Consider the following 21,938-nt stretch of genomic DNA (forward strand, 5'->3'; position numbering starts at 1 on the left):
ATTATTATTATTATTATTATTATTATTATTATTATTAAATGGATATAGAACAATGGTCAGTAATCTGATTAAGTCTAAAAGAAGTGTTGTTGCTAATTGAATTTTTCCATGAATCATCCACTTATTGAAAAGCGGCACAGTGCACAGAGGCGCGCGAGTGTCGCTGGCCCTTTAAGACATGTTTTGCCTCCGCACGTGCTTTCCTTATATGGGAGCAGCAACAAACGGTGACCGTTAGTTACCTCTGCTGCTGCTCTTCTCTGCTCCGCATCGAGCTGCGGTATAAAACCCTGGCGGACAAGAAAAAAAAAACATTTTGTCAGCCAGTGAGAGAGAGAGCAACGGTGCACCGTAACAACTGAGGAGAACATTTTATTCACCCTTTGAACGAAGGATTTCAATTTATGAGAAGGAGTGGATATAAACACCGTGCAGGATACAGGTCGGTGATTTGGAAGCGCAGTTTTGACTTTTGTGAGAAACTGTGCGTTTCTTTGTTTAACAAAGAGTGTGAGAATATCTCTTTTAAAGAAAAAAAAATTCATATTACTATTTATGAAGATGTTGTCATCTTAATATTCTCAGTCGACGTGAGTGAAAATGTAGTTTTCTTCTTTGATGAAAATCTATATTGTTTAATTATTGGCTAATTATTAGTCGACGTTTTTGCTTTAACGTCGCGGAGTTAACCAGTGACGTTAGTGTGCCTGAATAGACACTTTAAGTTTAAGTCAGTACTGTTGTTTTTTTGTTTTTTTTAATACAAGTGAATGCATTTTTTCTTTCCTTATTTTTGCTCTTTTGTGGCGCAAGTGTCTTATGTGGTGTTTAAAAAAAGCGATGTCAAGGTAGCTATAGTCAAGTACAGGACTTCCGGTGAGGTATACCAAAAATAAAAGGCAGTTTGTTGCAACCCTTTGCGATCCCTTAAAGAAAAACTAAAAACGTAAAAACAAACAAAAAATATCTACATTCTTCCTCAATTAACGCAAATCCACGACAGAGCGCTTTGCATGGTAACAGTTGTATGTATAGGTGGTCTTTATTACATCGATATTTTGTCTTTCCATTTGTTGCCTCTTAATGCTGAAGGTTTGCTCACCGTACTTCTGCCTTCACTTTGGCTTACTTGATGCTGCTGCTATGGGTCAGCGTCGCAAAGCTGATGACCGCCAGTAACCTCAGCTCAGTAACACAATGAAACAGAAGCACAAAACTCTCTGTCAGACGATGATTTGAAGTCTGCTATATCGTTGACATTTGGTTGTAGTGCAAAAGGTGGCCAATTTCAACTATGACTATTAACTATATGCTGCTTATAATTTCTTCCTTTATTTTAGTTTTTTGTTGTCAGTGAAAAAAAAGTCTTTTTCTTTTAAATCTATGTGTATGTGCGCAGTGGTGACGAGAATGTAGGTTTTTTTATGTGTAGCTATGTACGCAGTGATGACGAGATGCATTACTGTAGGTTGTTTTTTTTCATTCGTGATTTAGCTAAGCATAAACGCGTCTTTCCAGTAAAGCATCGACGATTTTATATTTCTTTTTTTCTTAATATCGAAAACGCTCTCTTTAAAAACTCTGAGTGATTTGTCAGGTGTTTTACACAAAGCAAGACAATGAAGTCAAGGGGGGAAAAAATCATGTGTGAGAGTGATATAACACGTGAGCGAGAATTGATGGTAAACAAGTATTAAAAATATCATTTTTTGTGTGTCTACCACTAGAGGCGCATTGGCTCTGCACTGTACGGGCTTCTCATCACTAAGCAGAACCGCTCGTGTCTCTCTGTATGCGACGCATTTCCACCACGTCGTGTCTCAGAATCATACAAATCCCGAAGGGTGGACTGATCGATAATGATTTATCGGGATGTCATGTTGAGCTGGTTGTATTATTGGAGAAAATATAGATAGAATTAAAGGTAAATGAATGCAAAGGTTTGTAATTGGCAATAAGGACGCAAACGCGGGGTTCAGTTGAGGGGAGGGGGGGCAGTTACAGAACAATAAATTCTGCCAGTAAAAAGACAAAACATATGTTTTTCTTTTTAAATCCCATGTATTTAGTAGAAAAGTATAGTGACATCTATTCACTGTGTGTGTTAAATGACGAAATGCATAGAAAGAATGCTTTGTATGCATAGTTCACCATCTGCTACAGCACCATTGCTGTCTCTGATATGGTAATAAACATGTTGTTCTCCGCATTCACCATCAGTTGTGATAAAACACAAGATCGTGCTGCTGATGTTTGTTTGTCTTCGGGGTTTTCAGAATTCTCCCCGGCTTCCTCAGTGAATGGTCATCACAAATGGTCAACAGCGTTAAAATAATAACGAAAAATCAGACAGCTGATGTTTTGCTTTTAGTTTTTTTTTTTTTCAGTGAAGAGGCTCTCAACACGTCAGTTCCAGGTATCTTACATTGTTTCTCTGAAACTGTTATATATGGCCCCCGAGTTCTGTTATTAAATTAAGTGACTCATGGAGAAAACAGATGTAGGAGTACAGCTGAATAAGGACAGGGGTTAGAGTATTGTTTGCTGTTCCCAAAGTTCATGTTAGTTTTTATTGCGACATTTAATGCATTTAAGTGGATTTACTGATTACTTATAAATTCGCTTCATTCTGCAAAACACCTGAGAATGTGGTTAGATTGACTAAAATGTTATTTGCTTGAAATGGCAAAAATGCGGTGTAAAACCATAGAGAAGTGTATGAATGGCTTAATAAGGACAAGGTTTTTCAGCCCACAGGCAGATCAGTTAAGATCATGTTTCAACATCACCCTGTCCTTGACATTGTTATTTTGTCATCCTGCTCTTTGTGAAATCCAGCCAGCTTTTCTCTGTATAAAGGACTTCTGCGTAATAAACAGCACATCATTAATTCTCCCACCAAAAATAATCCAACTTCATCACCAATAAAACCATCAAATCTGAAAATACATAAAGTGCATTACTGTTAATAGTTTTTGAGCTCAGTGAAATGTTGAGGTGTCAGGAATGAGCCCTTATACTATTTTTGATATGTCATTTTATATATAGAAGAAAGTAGATATAGTTGAACATGCTACAACGTCTTCCTCTCTAACTGCAGTTAACATCAAGTAAAATAGATTTCAGTAACCTTAATTAATAATTGTATCAGCCTTGAGCAGCAGTGACTCTTAAGTTCTTTATTAAAGAGTTTTTATGTTACCTTTTGATCACCAGGAGAACAAATTTACTAAGTCTTCATAATGCCGTGTTTCAGATTTCCAAGGCTTTCTTGTTTTAATTATTCACATTGATTAATTTTCTATCATCAGTTGTTCCTGGTATTAAAAAAAAGAAACTGAAATAAAACTATAAGTGACTTTATAGGTAGTCTCATTAGATCGCGTTGCATAAAACACATCTGAGCAAATATCCAAGGACTTTTCGAGCTGCAGATAGAGCAAACAAATAGGCAGGGAAAAGTTTCCACCCACGCAGATTTTCACAAGCATTTGAAAGAAACTCCGATTAATCAGTGGATTATTTTGTTTTAAACAATAGGAATAAATGGGTTTACGGTGATAACGTTAACTTTTAAATGAGATGCAGTATTGTGTGCGATACTGAGCGTTAACAGGATTAATTTTATTTTGTGATTAAAGAAAAGAAGGGGGGGGGGGGGGGGGGTGGTAGCTAACAACTCGTACCAGATGACGAATTTGCCCCCCACCCACCCAGTCATTCTCCCAGAAGAAGCGTCACTTAACTTTGGTACAGACGGGGCTACATGAAGTGGACCTGAGTTTGCGGGGTTTAGCACCCTTCCTCAGTCAGTAGAGTTGGCTTCATTTGTCGACTGTAGCGAAACTTTCGACTTGGCTCTGAGTTTCAGATTGAAACAGTTTGTTAAATAGGTGAATGTTTTTGCCATCATTATTATTTTTTGATTTCTTGTTTCTATGTTCATGGCCTACTGTCACATGACGAGGCCGAGTTTACAGCCATATTCGGTACAAATGCGTGATCTTGGTAATCGTGGTTTTGCTAATGTAACATGTAACAACTTTCTGTTCTGTTTTTTTTTTTTTTTTGTGCGTCAGTGGGGTATATTTTTTGTCATCCGTGTCTTTATCCACAGGGAATAGAGGTTTAGGTAGTCAGTTAGCTGACTTTGTTTAATTAGTGGACTTTTCACGCAGAGCAGATTGTTATTGATGAGTCCTGTATACAGTGTTTGATCCTCTTTCTTGTCTGTGTGGATTCACAGTGAGGAGCAGGAGCGTGCTCAGTGAGGTTGGGAAGACGGCAACATGGCAGTCTCCACTCAGCTGGGTTTACTGCTTTGGAAGAACTTCACCTACCGACGGAGACAGACTGTAAGTAGCAGTGTAGCTCAATTGACTGATTAATCCTGTATTTGGGTATTTGTTTTTTCTGTTTGTTGTGACTCTTAAAATGTTTTCTTATTTATCAGTGTTTCACTAAACCAATTTTTTGGGGGGTTAAATACCTTTTATTCAGTACCCACAAGGAAATTGTGTACCTTTTATTTTTCTTCTTTCAGTTTGGTTTTATCGTTGCTATAATTTCCTACTACTGCCCATGGTATTGTTCGTCACAAAAAAGACAGATACATCGTTTATGATTTCCCAGCAATGCTTTGTCTCACTTTTTAGTTGGTTTACTTTAAATGTGATCTTTGAATGTGATCTTCCAATGTCACATGCCTAGTCATAAAAGCATTGCAGAAGCTTGTTTATACGGGTTATTGCATTGCATAGCCCAATGCAATGGCAACAGTGTAATTGTCCTTTGAGCCACTTGGAAAGAAAAGTTCTGTTGTTTACTGTGAATCGGTTGAAGACAGCTTGATGACACAATTATGTGTCAGATCCATTATCCAGTTACTCTTGTGTTGGTTGATGCCTACACACTCAAAGTTATGTAAATGAAATTCAGTTCCCCAGTGTTGAATAGTATTCCATTATAAATGGAGAGGCTTCTCTGTGTACAATTAAGCCATTTGTCCATCAAGTCGAAAATGCTGCTCAAAGTGACGGCTTAGCTGCGTGACTTTCTGTCCAATTATTTGCAACAATGGGATACAGTACATTTTCTGAGACGTTGGCTTTGTTCTTTATCCCTACATTGTATGTCTAGCATGCTGTTAAAGCCTGTGTCAGAAGCAGATGAAGTGAGGAAGCCATATGGAGCAGATGGACAAACCCACAGTCCTTAAATCCAGCAGATCTCTCTGTCTCACTCGGTCTCCTCTTATTAACCCATATACTTTACTTTAGAGTCATGCTGGGATTAATGTTTGAAGAGCAACAGCTGATAGCCCCTTTCCTCACGCAATTGATATTTTTCTGTCTTAAAGCAGTAGAAATACCCTTAGATGAACTGTAAATACACAAACACACAAAAGCAAGGTAAAAAATAGATTACCCATTGTTTTGGGATGATTAACTTATTTTTTCACATGAAGATTGTAAAGCCTGCTTTCTTTTCATTGATTAAGCTTTGTCATCATCCATTGTGTCTTAGATCCAGTTGCTGATTGAGATCGTCTGGCCCCTGTTCATCTTTTTCATCCTGATATCAGTCCGAATATATTATCCACCCTATGAACAACATGAATGTAAGTGTTGTTAAAAGCATCATCTTAAAAATTTCTGCAAGTTTTTCCTACTTTTAAGTGAACTGGGTATCATCGGTCTGAACTTTCTAACAGTTGTTCTGCGTTTTATAAAAAAAAAATTCAGGAAAACTATGCCAAATGGGTTAGATCACTACTTTACTCATCCAGGGAATTTTTGTTTTATTCATAGAAGAATCTGTTGGACTTGCCAATATTTACTTGCACTGAGTGAACATGTGATAAGACTTGGGGAATTACATTACCGGCTGTCAATACAGCTGGTTTCACAACTTTGGCCCCATTTAAGTCAATAAGATTGCAACTCATTGATTGAAAACACAAAATAATCCTGGTAGTATTTGTAAAAAAAAAAAATTTTTCCACTTTTGAAAAGGAAAGTTGTCACCTCCAACAGAATTTCCTCAAATTTTCAATTCAGTTGCATCGCAATTAACCCAATAAACTCATGACAGAAAGTTAGTCATGGTTGTGTCAACTTTCTGACAATGGTTTGCTTTCTCTTCTTATCTTTTGTATTATAATAACTGGTTCGCCTCTGTCAATTGTGGTTATATCGGTAATGTTAGCTCATGAGAGTTCAAATTATGTTAAAGATAAAATCAGCACTCTTTAATACTGATGTTGCAATGATGTATATGTTCCCAGTTGGTAGTTTAATGCTATCAGGTTTTCTTCTGCAGTGTCTGTCATCTGTTTTATGACTTCATTTAACAAAAGCTGATATTATTACATCAAATTATATCTGAATTTGTAGGTCACTTCCCAAACAAGGCCATGCCTTCAGCAGGTACTCTGCCCTGGGTACAAGGTATCATCTGTAATGCCAACAACCCCTGCTTCCGTAATCCCACGCCTGGAGAGAATCCCGGGGTGGTGGGAAATTTTAATGATTCTATGTGAGTACTTTGGCTGTCAAATGTATTAATATTTAACAATTTATGCACTGATTCACAGAATTCAAACAACACATTTTTTTGTTTCATCCCATCCTCATCCTTCTCTAAACACCAGAATCTCCCGTCTGTTCACTGATGCCAAGAAGATCCTGTTGTACACTCAGAATGATAAGAGCTATGAAGGCTACAAGGGACTGCTAAGAGCCCTCAGGAATCTTCAGAAAAACACTGCTCGTAAGTTTGTGCCATTGATTATTTGGTGTTTTTTGTGTTAGTAAGTGTTTGAGGATCAGGTGACTGATCATTGATCACCCTTTAACCCACTCCTCCTCCCTTTTTACTCTGAAAAAGACCCAAGAATATATTTCCAGGTACAAGTAAGAGCTGTAATGTCTTGTGATCTGCAGTGAGATAGACTTCAGTCGTTGCAGATCAATACACTGACAAAAATATGCTAAACGTAGATAAAGTGACTTAAGATCACTTTTGCAGTGTACCAGCTCGTGCAACTAATGGTACCCTGAGTACTCAGAGGCCCCTTATCTCAGTCCACCAGATGTCATGGGCCTGTTTTCTGAGCAGCTAGTGGGTGTTGCACTTCTCCACTTTTATGTGTCGCTGGTGGTAGCAAAGTCTAAACTGCCCTGACAATCACAGCATAATCATAATAAGGATTTTCTACTTCGTCTGGATTGGAGTATTGTTTCTTCCTGTCTGTTACCGATAAAGTTTGCACATTTAGGGGGGAAACATATAATGATGTTGTGAAAAAAAAACATTATTTAAGGATAAAAAGGAGGATCACAAGAAAGGCATTTCAGGACAGTGTATAACAACATTAAACAGCAGTGATGTAACTACTAACCTCCCTTAATTGGTGATGTGAAACGAGGAAGTCTAATTAATCTGGCTGCTCTTTTGTTTGACTCATTAGTGTGTCCTTGCTTTTATACTCACGCAATAATAAGTACATTTATTTTCTGGTATACTGAGAAGCTAAAGCAATTATAAATTATGCAATAAAACACGGCAATCAGTTTCTTGTTATTTTGGGTACCTTAGCTGACTTTGCTGTTTTGTTAGCCTGGAGATACAGTTCATTATGCAATGATTCCTACAAAGCAAAGCATGGTTTGTGAACAAATCAGCTCACACAAAGAAAATATGGACTGGCAGTTTTCAATTGTAAAGATTTCCCAGTTTCCACACCTTGTGTGGCGTGTGATATCGTATTCCTTTTTTCTGTCAGAATTTCTTTGGAATGCCTTAAAAACCAGTGATATATATTATCTGTGCGTTATTTTTACATTTTTACATTACATTTTATTTTAAATGGAGTGAACAGGGAGCCATGGGGTTTCTTTTTAACACAGTTTCTCTGTATCTGTGCACTTCATCATGCTTTGTGAAAGCGCAGCGGTCTGATAGTCGTCAATCCCATATTCCACTCAGTATCTCTTTTAATCCACAAAAGGAAATGAGCTGATATAGAGCAGAGACAGCGCTGTGTGATGCCAGAGAGGGCAAACAGAGCTGGTGCTGCTTCAGAGTGATGCTATAAGAATAACAGCCTAGATCAAAGAGCTGAGAGTGGAGCCTCTCACATGTTGGTTAATAATTCAGCACTTGTAGGGAGGTCATTTCAATAAGACCTTAACCGATAAAGGTGGATTGTGAAGTGTTGTGGACACGGATAAGCTTTTTGACTTTAGATAACAAGACAAGTGGGTGACACTGTATGTTATTTTCATTGATCAGATCTAACAGATATCTGTGGTGTGAGATGACATGGACAAATACATCAAAGTAAACAATTCAGCAGTAATTTGCAATATCCAATATGCTGCATATTGCCATTTCTATATATGCAATATGTTTTTGAAATGTGTTTAATATCATAAGAGTAGATGAGAGGTAAATATATTTTGATTTTGATTCTTAACCATATTGCTAATCTTCACAGAAGTAAAGCTTAATTGGAATTGCATAGTGAATCTTCCACACTTTATTTGAGTGTTGTTATGTTTTTTGAGCTCGAGCTTTTGAAGTAGAGACTTTAACAACAGTTTGCAAAGACACTCAAAAACGTTCAGAACAGTGATTATAGTTCTTATTACGTAACATCAATAATCAGTGAATGGAGAGCGATCTACAACACAAATAGGCTCACATGCCAACATACTCGTAGACAGTCCAGAAGTTTTTTCCCCCTTGAGGTTAATTTCACTTTAAGTCTGTTAGATGAGTTTTTGTGACAGATTTGGTATCACAGAAATGTGAGTGGTGTCAGCTTGATTTTGAACTAGTTTGACCAGTGATGCCACGGTCACAAAGGTGTGTGATGTCAGTACTGTTTAATTACAAACAAGATTGATAGGTAATGCCAGGAACATGTACAGACTTGCAAATGTTAATATGGGACTCGCCCTCATATCAGGCTGACACCAACGCAGGAAAAACACACACAAACAAATACTTCAAAAACTGTTCCTGTTCCTGATAAGTGATAAGTTGCTGACTGCACAAAGTACTGCTAGATTTTCCATTTCAACAAGGTTGCACCATCCACACTGATGTGTCCCAAAGGGTCTTTGGATGCGGTGCACCATGGGAGCTTTGACTTCCTACTGGGGCACTGATTAGACCTTATTAATGCTCCCTAGCTGCTACCAGCTGGGACTTGAGGTCACACATAGACAAAGACACACAAAGGCACACAATTAGTTGTACATGCATAGGTTCATAAGGACTGGTAAGGGTATTTAGGACTTTAAAAGGATGTAGATGTTAAAACTTTCACCCTTACAAACAATTCACACACTATGGCGCGTAGATATGCAGGCAGTAAAAAAAGTGACACCACACATGTGGCCTCAAACACACAGAAACACACTGTTCCCTTTCATTTCCTCTCGGGGGATGTTCAGTTCAGTCGAGACAAGTGTTTCCTGTCTGCATGAGTTTGTGTGCGTTTGCATCTGTGCTTGTTATAAAAACCAGAGAGCAGAAAAAGATTTACTTAAGATGATGGGAAAGGAATGGAAGATGAGAGGGGTTGTAGGAAGATGTTTTTTAAACAAGCATTCCTGATTTATAGTTGAGAACAGACTAGATGAGAAGCAGATAAAAACAGAATAGACGGCCAGTAATCAGGCAGGGTGGTAAAAGAATGCGTAAACCTTTTTTTAAAGGAAAAAAGTTGATATGAAAGTATGTCGTTCCACCAACAATCTATTCTTGCGAGCTGAAGGAGTTCCTGTTTTTGCTACATGATTATTCTAGTTAGTAGTTTCATTCACGGCTAGTAAATAGACGGCTTTCAAATGGTCTAAAATGTTAGTTAGAGTGCAGAACGCTGTGTGAAAGGAGAGATGGGAAAATCTGGGGAGCTAAATCCTTATAGAGGAGAAGAAGACACAATATTTAGTCCAAAGTTGAATGCCCTGTAGTAACCCCGGCTGAGTTCCAAACCTGGAGCTGAGGAATAGAGAGAAGTCAGTGTGTGTGCGTGCATGTGTTTAACCACACAGCTTACTCAAGCCAGTTTCTGAAATGGTTTGACTTCACTGGAATGCAGCAAAGTACAACGAGTGCAGATGAGACATTGTGTTTCTGGGTAAAGCCACCATTGTTCATTTCCTTTATCTTTTTTTGGAATTAGCCAAAAAAAGGATTATCTGTGTGTGGAGGTCATTTATAATTGAGTCACTGAATCTTTAATTAAGGCCTTTAAATTTTATAATTGTGAGATTGAATTTTGACAATATAAAAACAGTCTCTTTGCAGATATGTGCTTAGATAACTTATAACTTTTTGAAAGCAGTTTGTTTAAACCTCTTCTCCTGGGATATCTGCTATTTGTCTTTATGTCAGAATCAACCACTAGAAAGTGGTATTGTTATTATTTTTAATCAGTATATCTGGATTTTTTTCCTTTAGGTTTCAAGCTGAAAGACTTTTTGCGTGATGATGAAACCCTTTCTCACTTCCTGCATCACAATGCGTCACTTCCTCGTCACGCCCTGAAGCATATAGTGGAGGCTGATGTCAATCTTGAGAAGGTAAATGAAGACAGTTGTCTAGAATCATTATTATTTATTTTAAAATCTTTCTTCAGTAACATTCACCAATGGGTTAAATGTTTTCGTGCAGCTTCTCTTACAACCTGAGAACCACTACCAATACTTGTATCACTGTTTTTTTTTTCTTTTTTATGAGATAATCATAACCACCCCTGGCCTCAGTGTTTGTGAATAAATCCAATGACCTTGGCTTCATAGCGTCTATTGGGCCACTGGATTCTGCTGTGGCACAGCTAAGCCCTTAATACCCGAGAGAAAAATCAGAGTGGGTGAGGGGCAGATGGGTGAAGAGGTTGTCCCCTTATCATTAGTCTTTTTGTTCAGTTTGTTTTTTCTCTAAACCCAGTGTAATGGAAACAATTTAAATGAGGTCATGTATGCTTATATTTTTTTTTTTTCTTTTTTAAGTCAGTAATTTAATTATTTTCCATTGTTTTTACATTCAAAACTCCCTTTTCTGTTGTTACCTCCCTCACTTTTAAACGATTCCTCTCGTCTTGTGTTTAATTTTCCATAATTCAGAACATGCTCATGCGCAGGTCAACACACAGAACACTTCTTCTTCTATGCAAACAAACTCCATAGAACATACATTGACCGATCTGCCTACCCTCAACAACAGCTCCCACCTCAGCACATCACATCATCCTTGCTTAGCAGTTGGAGGGCTGAAGTCACATGGCCGCTCCTCTTCACTCCTCCCTTCCCCACATTTCTCCTCATTTGCAGAGACCAAAGCTCAGAGACAAATTCCCACTCTGGGATCATGTTTTACCATCTGTTCATCTCATTCCTCTCTCCCAGACAGCTATTGATCAGATAGGGCGATGTCCTTTTGGTCAGAAATTTCTTAAAGAGCATTATTGAAGGAGAGGAGAGAAAATTCAAGGAAGTATGTGTTGCCATATATTGCTGTGTCCTTTGTTGTATAAAGTGAGAGTGATTCCCAGTCCATCGACCTGTCTGCTGTAAGCACTGATGTTTTCCCAGTGAAAAGACTGGAAGTTGTGTCTGTCTGTGCAGATTTTGAAGTCTAATTGACATGATGGCATAACAAAAAATGTTCAAGGACATTTACAAAACAAGACACTGACACAAATACACACATTTCTACAGTCTTGAGGAAAAGGGGCCTTAATTGTGGCTGCAGCTGCTTTCTATCTTTGTGAGTTTTTAAAAGAGAAAAAGAGGGATAATTTTTTAAGGCTAAATGAATTTCTTGGAATTGAGTTTTGCTTGGAGTACTGGTACTCCAAGTACTAACGTTTGTCCAGTTTGTTCTTGGCTTACCCAGCATCGCCATTCAGAACGTTTCTTACCTCATAATTGCTCAATAATATTTTTTCTGGAAACATCATTGTTTTGCTTACATGGTCAGCTTTCAGGAATTTATCAGTTTGTGCGTGTTTTTTGGATAGTAGTCATATAAGAGCCAGTAACAGTCACCTAGGAAACTTTGTTATTCACCAAGTTTTGATGCAGTTTTACTTGTAAATCCATCGTAGCTTAACTCAATATATAAAACACACACAGACATTAAAATTATTCTGTTACATTATCTCACCTATGCTTTCTTTTTCATTATTCTCTATATTATCTCAATCCTGTTTTGTCTTTTTTCCCTCCTCTCTTTTTAGGTCCTCACAAAAGGTTTCGGCTTCCATCTCAGAGATCTCTGCAACACCACACCACTGGAGGAGTTTGTCCACATTGCTGACCGCAACGTGTCCCGCATGACTCAAGAGATCATCTGTAAGAGTTCCAGTGATTGGCTGAACAAGGCCCAGAGCCACTTCCTGTCTAACTTGGACTTCCTAAAACCTGTTCGGGTAAGTTGAAATCCATGAAATGATAATTTTAGAATGGATCTTAATTTTGACATCAAATGTAATATTGCTAATAATACCTATATAACGTCTTATTTTAGTATTTCTGGCATAAAATGAAACATAAGAAAACAGATGAAAAAAAGCACCAAACTTGTAACTCAATAGTGTGTCAGAGTACAGCACTATAAATCTGCCAGCTGTGTTTACATATTTGACCGGGATGTGGTATCTTGTGTACCTGCCCAGAACTAGGAAGACATGCCCTTCCTGTTTAAAATGGAAAATATGCATTATTGTCACGGAACTGTGACGCTTCATGGTTATAGTAAAACTATTACTAGTGCTCATGTATTTATTCAGATATCCCCAAAGTGTTTTTCAGTCAAACAAAGTACTTTTTTTAGAAGTCCCTAGCCTTCTTTTGCAAGTTGAATCACAAATGTTCTTTATAAAAACACCTTTTGACCAGTCAGTGGTCAAAAGGAATTATAGTTATCACCACAGTCTCTTATATTTTGTGCTCCCATGTCTATTTTTTGTTTGCTTTGGGGTTGTTTTTTTCTTTTCAGCTTAACCTCCCTTCTCCCTGCATGTTTCCAAAAAGCCTGCCCTTTCCTTCCAAACCCATGATAGAAATGTGAGTCATGATTGGAAGGATGGGAAGAGGTCAGCCAACATTATGCAGCACAGAATGTTCAAACAAGAAACAAACACAGGAGGAGAGAAATGGAGAATATCTCTGAATGTCATCATTGTCAGTAAAGTTAATAATCATTGCTGGTGTTGTCTTGCTCACTCGCGTGTAAATAAGGAACATTTCTGGCTCAGAGAAGCGTGATTTTATCAAGCCAAAAAATCATGTGTATGTCTTTTTAATTGAGTCTTTAAAACAGTGATGCAAGACTGGGAAATTTTTCCAACGGGAAAAAATTTGAATTGCATCATATGAAGACCGGAACTTGCATAAGGCAGTTTCTCCCCATTTGTGCATGCGTATGTGCATGCATGTGTGTGTAAAACAGAGGGACAGTGGAGAAATTGTTAAGGCAAGAGAAAGTCAGGTAGACGAGCGAGCAACTTAGAGAGAAAGAACTTACTAGAAAGTTAAATTGTCTTTCTCTCTTCTTAGAAAGCCATTCTGTCTTCAGAAGCACCTGTGCTTTATCGAATTTCAGACATTCCAGCAGCTGACAACTAAGTGTGATATATGAGAACACTCTCACGCATTTGTATACTCACAGCAGTCTGACAAATGGAAACCTAGGTCAAACTAACATTGACCTGTTGTTCTTTCTTGGGTCCCTCTTCATTCACCTTTGACCCAAATGTTATTCCTCCTCTTTACCCCACAACTTTCTCACCTTTCTCTGCCTGTGTGATAAATCTTTTCCTGTGGTCATTAGTAGTATATTATGCAAGAACAAAAGCAATTAGAAAATAGCCAATCTATTTTTATTTGTGCAGGCTACCTTAGAAATCTCTACAGCACAGTAACTGTCCTCTTTGTATCTCACAGAGGGATGTGAGGTCTGATCCAAAAGACATTCAGGAAGTCTCAGCTGCAACCGACAATCTTCTGGAAAGCCTGGGAGCACTGGCCGTTGAGGTAAACACACCGCCGATGTATACAGATAACGTAACCCCCCCCATGTTAACATAACACGAACAAACAAGGTTACTGAGGTATTTGTGTCCAAAGTTCAGTCCCCTATAAAATCAATGCTTACCAAGAACCAAATCTCACTAAAGATATTAAAAGTTAGGGTCGAGGTAGTAATAAGTAATAGAAAGCACACTGTGCAGCTTGATTCGAAAAGGTTGTTCTTATATGAGTCTTTTATAACACCTCATATAAAATCAGATCTCCTCTACTGACACAGTGTGCTCTGATTTACTAGGGTCCCTCTGTTTTTAAGCGATTTTGCACCACAGATCACGTTTTTGTACAAACAGCAGAAAATAAGTTATAGTCTAAAGCATAAAAAACTGCAGTAATGCATCTTGTTGAAGCTTAGATAAAAGTAAGCAGGCTGTGAAATATTCCTGTAAAAGCTTTGCTCAGCAACCAGGTGCACTGTCTTCACTTGTCTCACATCATTGCAGACAAGCAGTATAGAATCACGTGCATGCACGCTCACATCCGCGTCTGAGCTAATGTATCTTAGCGTTGCTGGAGTGTAGTTAGAAACGAGAGAAGCAACAACACAACCTTCTTTCTCTCAGGCCCCTGCTTGGTGAGTTGGCAAAACATAAAGATCCAGTCACAAATGCAAGTGTGTGTATGTGTTGGTGTATGTTCCTCCTAAGCAGCTGCAAGAACACCAATGTACTTCTGTCTTCTCCTCTTCTTGGCAGCTGATGCTGCATTATTCCACTCTCTGTTCTGTGTAAATGATTAATAAGCATAATCTCATGAAAAATGTTTTTTAAAAAAAGAATTTCAACTGAAATCATTCTTGCACAACTTCCTCTGTGATTTACCATGCTTATATTCATTTTGGCCACAGCTGCGTAGAAACTTTTACACGTCACTGGAGACTTGGTTATGTTTTAGGTTGCTGAAATTGGGAATGAACTGCTGTCATGCAGTGGCATAATGACCAAAAAAAGACTATAATTCTTTTCAGTCTGTTACTTTGTTAGAAGCAGATTATATGACGTTGCTTAGCTGGCTGATAGATGAGGTATGCAGCTGCCAGAATGGAGACGTGCAATCATGTACCCTCTTGTTCCCAAACAAAAATCATTCACAGCCTGCGTTTCAAGCCAAGGCTTATCACTATTGAACGGCATAAAGAGCTTAATGCATTTTCAGAATTTCTCTTCAGGAGCAAAGAAAAAGCCCTTTTCCACATTACCAGCCCTGTGACAAACCTCATGAAAAAAAGTACAGATGTTAATGTTTTTAATGTGTCAGGTTTATGTTGTTGATTGTCATTTATGCTTAGAAATATCTACTCATATATGCTTAGAAGTATATAATCATTTGTAGATTGAAAGAATGTCTCATCCTAGGAGGTCTGTAACAACTCTGTGTAGCATGAAGAGGGGGGTGCGTTCACTCCTCTCCAGAGTGTTCTGACATAGATCACACACCTCTTTGGATCATGAGCAAGGTTGTATCTTTTCTTGCTGATATATGGTATAGCAAACACATCTATATCTGTTTTACTCTAAGTGCCTTTTGTTTAGATGAACTGCTGGACTTCTAGACCAGCAGGTTTAGGGAAGTCGTTTATGGGGTCACACTCTGACCCCACACACACACACACTTACACAACACACAGGCAAGGTACTCTTTGTGTGTATGTATACGTCATATGTTAATGAACCTATGTATATTCATGTAACCTCAATAAAAGAGCAGTGTTACGGGGGAGCGGACGAGAGCAACTGGGGTCAAGCGATGGAACGGCGTTTGTCCAGTTTTCTCCCATGCACGAGAAACATAAAGAACTTTGCCTACTCGTGTCTTGCTTTGCTGTGTAGTTAAATTGTCTTGAACGTTCCAGCGAATAGGTTTATGCTACAAACCTATCAAATGTTTGTTTGGGTTTATTTTTTCAAAAATGTCTACTTTTTAAAGTACACGCAGCATGAAAAATGCATGCGGTATGAATTGAATTGCATTGAAAACATAAATATTCACATAACTGGGCAAGGTGGGCAGGGTTTTAGCTACCTCGTGGCTTTTCATTAAACACTGGATAAGTAGTGTGAGCGAGCCTGGCATTATGGAGCAATGAGATGTAACTATTCTTATCAACCAGCATCTCATAACTACATGGAAAATTATGCAAAAAGAAATGGTCCATGTCAGACTTACATAATGGTCGTTGTCTGAATCAGACAAGTCGCTGCCTTTTATTTCTCTGCTAGCCGTGATGAGTTTAAATTTTTAATGTATTGTTAAACTAATTACTTAAGTACTTTATCTGAAGCCTTTTCTCAGTTTGTAAGTAGATTATTTTGTTTTTGCTGAGGAGGCAGGCATTTGTGCACTAATAATCTGGAATCCCCCCCTTAGAATTTATACTAAAACCTTCATTATGATTGGTGGCAATTATTGAAAAGGGGGTCATGAATTTGTCTTCTCTGGCAAGCCTGGCAAATGCAGACTATTTGTGAAAAATTGATTTAAAAGTCTTTTTAGAGTTTGTAAAGTCAGCTGAATCTCTGACATGACCAGACGAACAAGAGAAAAGCTTTTAACTTAACTTTTTTGACTTGTACAGTGTTCATTAGAATTTTTCACAAAGAAGCCCAGTTTACAGTGCATACAGCAACATTCTTAGCTTATTTACTCTTTCCTGCTTTATAATGATCAGTGTATTGTTATGTGTTTTTACGTTATTAGAAAGAACAACTGTGTGCACCTGCAACTCCTATTCTATTGTTTTGGGTCACAAAGTTATGTAAATGTATTTTATACTTGTGATTTGATGTTCACAATTATTTTAGGATTGCCCTCCGAGGGTCTGTTCTCGTCTAAATAGCTGTGTGCTTGAGCGGAAACTTGAACTTTAGTAACCTCGTGTAGACTCAGCTGTGGGGTTACTCTAGGATGATCTTTCTCTGCTGCCTCCATGTCTGTGTGGATGTGCGTGTGTGTATTTTTGTGCAAGTTCCTGGATGGATGTGTGTATTAGTCACCTAGTCACCCAAGATAACATGGGCAGTAACCCACTAGGGAAATGACATTAATTTAGTCACACAAAAGCGTTTTCAGCACAAGGCAAGTACGCACTATATATCAATTTTGCCTGGTGGCTACATGCAGTGTTAAATACAAACACACACGTACACATATGCACAGCCTGATATTTTTTAATGTACTTTGACAGCCACAAAACAAAACTTCCTAAAAGACTCTGATATGCACCCAGTCAGCACAGACAGACACATACTGACAGAAATCATCACCCACAGTTCTTTGTACATGACAGAGCAGGAAAGCATGTGACCATTTGATGTGGCTGCAGGATCAGCTGCAAAGCGACCGCATGCAAAACGAGCTCAGCGAGTGCAAATGTAGGACACAACAGGTCTTTAAATTACGGCTCAGTTTCTCCTTGTTTGAAAACTACGTTGAATATTTGTTTGCCTGGCAAATAGCGAATAAATAAATGAATAAAAATGACATGAAACAGCTGATATTAAGTGACAAAGATGACAGAGAAAATTGTGGTTTTCAGTCTAAAGCAGGAATGCGTGGCATTTCAGAAAGGCGTGTGCGTTTCTACTTGTCTGGCTTGAATGTGTTTATATGCGTTTGTGTGTGTGCATGTGTGTTTCTGTGTCAATGAGCATGTACTCAGTAATAGTTGTCAGAATAATAGGGCTGTACTTGTGGAGCCTGCGGATGTTTGCCAGTTACGAGAACGCCCGATAGTAACCTTTCTTTGTTCTCGTACCTTCCTCTGCTTTCTGTGCTCATTTCTACCTCCTGCTGCAGCCTCTCACACACTGTCTTGTTTGTTTGTTTGTTTGTCTTCAGTTTCTTTCTTGCTTTCTTTCTTTCTCACATTTTTATCTCATTTTTTCAAGAAAGGGTCTGATTTCTTCATCCTCCACGCTTAAAGCACAAAGCTCAAACTTACCGTATGCCCTAGTACCCCTCTTCCTTTCACAAAAGTCCCCCTTTGAGTTGACTTGAAATGCTTGATTTTTTTTTTGTGCGTGTGTGACGCTGGAATTGCTGAAGTTTTCGTCTGTTTTCTTTCTTTTGTACTTTAACAAAAGACATCCTTCTCTGTCACGAGTCGGTGACATAATTGCATGTGTAGGTAGCTGATGACCAGTTTGGAAACTCAACAGTGAACTAGTGTGGACTTGTCTGATGACCTGTAGTAACCTCAGTGTGAACCAGAATGAACTCCCTGCTTCCTTCAGTTTGATGTAACAATGCAAATGTATGTTGACATCACAATAATTCCAGTTTTTCTGGAGATTAAAACTGGAAGGATATGCAAAAGAAAATAATCTTGGTCATTTTAGATTTGTTACATTTTGTGCCAATGCCAAACAAATCTTTAACTGAATGATGAGTGAATGTCACAAATTTTATCTAACTTAAAAGTCAATTTTCATCTGTGTGCACATTAAAAACACATGCATAAGCAGCAGAAAACTAGCAGAGATAACTGCTGTTGAAATGCAATGCAAGTTCTGTGTTATTTGTTACAAAACGTACACATGTGAGATGTACACTATGATAAATATCATCATCACAGCTGCTTTTTATGTAAGACGCTCAGCAGTAGCATGCAAGTCACGTGCAGAAATACGTGTTACATTTTATCTGACCTCTCCTCATGCACACACATACGCAGGCATAATGATAGACCAGGAACACCAGTTAAATTTATCTGAGGCAGGCAGACAGCTAAGTGCTAAGTGTCTCCACCCCTCAGTGCAGCACTTGACTTCCACGTCCAGAATACCAACCATAGAGGAGATGATAACCTTCAATATCTTCACACCTCCAGCGTCACACACAGGCACTCAAACATTTTACATTACTGTTGTCACAAACGATCCCTTTTCAAATAAGGATGTGGGCATGTTATTTTCAATTTGCTCGTTATCTGTTTACTCATTCAGGACATTTGAGAATACCTGAAGAAGAAATGTGTGCAGAGCAATATGTCTGTGAAGGTTCTCAGTCATCCAGGTCATCGTAGTCAAAGGAGCTTGCAAAGAAAAGCGTCTGGACTTCTTTAAGTTACTTGAAGACGTTTCACCTCTCATCCGAGAGGCTTCTTCAGTTCTAAGGTCAAATGGTGGAGCGTCCCAGATATAACCCTAGTGGGAGTGTCCCCCCACAGAGGGACAAAAGGACCCCCTGATGATCCTCTAATCGCCTGAGCCAAGGTGTGGAACTGGGTGTGGGTCCCAATCAAGTTTCACAATGAACTCACCCGAAACTCTGGCTGATTGGGACCCACACCCAGTTCCACACCTTGGCTCAGGCGATTAGAGGATCATCAGGGGGTCCTTTTGTCCCTCTGTGGGGGGACACTCCCACTAGGGTTATATCTGGGACGCTCCACCATTTGACCTTAGAACTGAAGAAGCCTCTCGGATGAGAGGTGAAACGTCTTCAAGTAACTTAAAGAAGTCCAGACGCTTTTTTTTCTTTGCAAGCTCCTTTGACCGTGTGCAGAGCAACTTCGAACACGTGTGGGATGACACTTGAAGTGATCAGTGGTGCATTAAACACGCTCATGTTGTCATTCAGGATTAATTTCAACCATGTGGATCTGCACAATTAAAAAAAATAAAAGTGACAGTCTTAAATATATGCAGTTACTTTACTGTAAAAAGGCAATATGGTAAAAAAAAAAAAAAAAAGGCCTCCTGCCTGAAAAATAAAAAATGTTCTAATATTTAAGATGATGATATTTTGTGTCTAAAATAGGTCTTTTCAGGAGCATTATCTCTATTTGTGTAGACAAACCAAAGATTGTCAACCGATTTTTTGAGGACATGAGAAGTAGATCTCTAATTTGACCTACTGCCACCTAGCAATCATCAATATGTTGACATTTCTATCTGCCTCTCTCTACTACAGCTTTCCAGCATGAAGAGTTGGAAGGATATGCGAAAGGAGATCCTGTATCTTACCGCAAATGCTACAGGGTCTCCAAATCAGATGTACCAGGCCGTGTCACGTATCGTCTGTGGACATCCTGAGGGAGGGGGCCTCAAAATCAAGTCTCTCAACTGGTATGAAGACAACAACTACAAGGCCCTTTTTGGAAACCACGGCAACGATAATGACAGTGAACCCATCTCCACTTACGATAACTCCTCCAGTAAGTGTCCAGAGCTCACCTATCAATTTAGTTTCACAATAGTACAGTTTGTTAGTCAAGTATTTTGTTGTTACAAATACAAGGTTCACCATTTAAATGTCTCTATTTTTATTTTTCAGCTCCTTATTGTAACAATTTGATGAAGAACCTGGAGTCCAGTCCCATTTCCAGAATGATCTGGCGAGCTCTGAAGCCCCTTCTCATGGGGAAGATCCTTTATACACCAGACACTCCGGCAACACAGAGGATCATCCACGAGGTATAGTTATCGCTTAACATATAAAATCCCCATTAGAGGTGTGTATGAACCATTAAATGAAATTATCTTCGGTGGGTCTTTCAGGTTAATAAGACCTTCCAGGAGCTGGGTGTGCTGAGGGACCTTGGAGGGATGTGGGAGGAGATGAAGCCCAAGATTTGGAACTTCATGGAGAATAGCGAGGAAATGGACTTGGTCAGGGTGAGTGCGTGCAGGGGCATTTTCCTTTGGCACACATCAGAGCTGTCTGCTTTGTGTGCTTCCTGTTTACATGAAAGGATCGCCTTTACTGAAATGTAATTATGTATAATTATATATCTGATGTGACCTCAATAGCAAAGAGTGTTTATGTTCTGGGATTTGTTTGATGAATTTATTTGAAGCTATCGAAATGAGAATTTGGCAGCTGAGGAAAAAAAGCTCATAAACAAAAAATAAGAACTGATCTCATTTAGGCCACACTTGTTCTCATTCAAATAAGAAAAGAGCCGGACCAACCACACATGTGCTTGGTTGACTACTTGTTCTGCCGAGATTAGTGAGCATCGTTCTGGATTCATCCTATTGGAGTCAGTTTACTTGTTATTATGTTCTCAAAAATATATCACAATAAGAAGACATGTAGTTTATAACATGGCTGTGCCTGAGAAATCTGTTCAGCATTTTCATGTGGGAATTACATAAAGCACCACCTGGTGGTGAAGGGTTGTAAAAATACTTTGATGTTACTTACTGATAATGAGCTGCATTTTGAGTTTAATGATAAGTTGCTGTCAGGGATAAACTGCCCAAACAAGCAAGAATGCATGCAGGATTTTTTCACAGTTTGGCATTTTGCATCACAAAAAGAAGAAGGTCAAAAGACAATTTAAATGAAACAAAAGAACTTTCAGCTTTTCCAGCATCTTAAATATTTTTTTTATATCAAAATCAGCATTGTTACTTTGATTTTATTTGTTATTAAATGTTGTTTTTTCTTTTTGTAGACCCTGCTCCAGAATAATGCCAGCGCTATGTTCCTTAACACCCAGCTTATTGGGACTGAGTTGCGCGTGTCAGATATAGCAGCATTCCTCTCTAAGACCTCAGTTAACAAAAAACACGCAGGATCGGTCTACACCTGGAGAGATGTCTTCAATGAAACCAACCACGCCATACAGACCATTTCTCGTTTCATGGAGGTTAGTGTTAATAAAAGCATGTATTAGCAAAAAGTGCACACCAAACTGTCATGTGCTGCCATGTTTTTTGAGATTTTGGGATTAAAGCCATAATAACGTGAGTCTGAAGTTGTGTCTGTAGAATAGGTCTTCATGCATGCAGAAAAACCCCCAGCTAATTTTACATTTTTTGGCATCACATTACAAATCTGCCATCATCTTCCACTGTTCAGTGCATTTGAACTGCTTTCAGA

At 38.6% G+C, this 21,938-nt stretch overlaps 1 protein-coding gene across 2 annotated transcripts in view; it reads left to right on the forward strand.

The window, feature by feature from the left end:
* Positions 1–250: 250 nt before the first annotated feature.
* The window catches only part of LOC102784245 (phospholipid-transporting ATPase ABCA1-like), a 34,908-nt gene continuing 13,220 nt past the window's right edge, over positions 251–21,938 (forward strand). For both annotated transcript variants that reach the window (XM_006790834.3, XM_006790835.3), the window contains exons 1-12: positions 251–442; positions 4,247–4,355; positions 5,527–5,620; positions 6,396–6,537; positions 6,653–6,771; positions 10,477–10,598; positions 12,257–12,448; positions 13,965–14,054; positions 20,022–20,265; positions 20,385–20,524; positions 20,609–20,725; positions 21,511–21,705. In XM_006790834.3, the coding sequence (XP_006790897.2) occupies positions 4,290–4,355; positions 5,527–5,620; positions 6,396–6,537; positions 6,653–6,771; positions 10,477–10,598; positions 12,257–12,448; positions 13,965–14,054; positions 20,022–20,265; positions 20,385–20,524; positions 20,609–20,725; positions 21,511–21,705 (1,521 nt within the window). In that variant the 5' untranslated portion in view covers positions 251–442; positions 4,247–4,289. The remainder of the gene's footprint in view (positions 443–4,246; positions 4,356–5,526; positions 5,621–6,395; positions 6,538–6,652; positions 6,772–10,476; positions 10,599–12,256; positions 12,449–13,964; positions 14,055–20,021; positions 20,266–20,384; positions 20,525–20,608; positions 20,726–21,510; positions 21,706–21,938) is intronic.

The sequence above is a fragment of the Neolamprologus brichardi genome, chromosome 6 (assembly GCF_056152115.1).
Source record: "Neolamprologus brichardi isolate AB-2024 chromosome 6, ASM5615211v1, whole genome shotgun sequence".
Classification (NCBI taxonomy): domain Eukaryota; kingdom Metazoa; phylum Chordata; class Actinopteri; order Cichliformes; family Cichlidae; genus Neolamprologus; species Neolamprologus brichardi.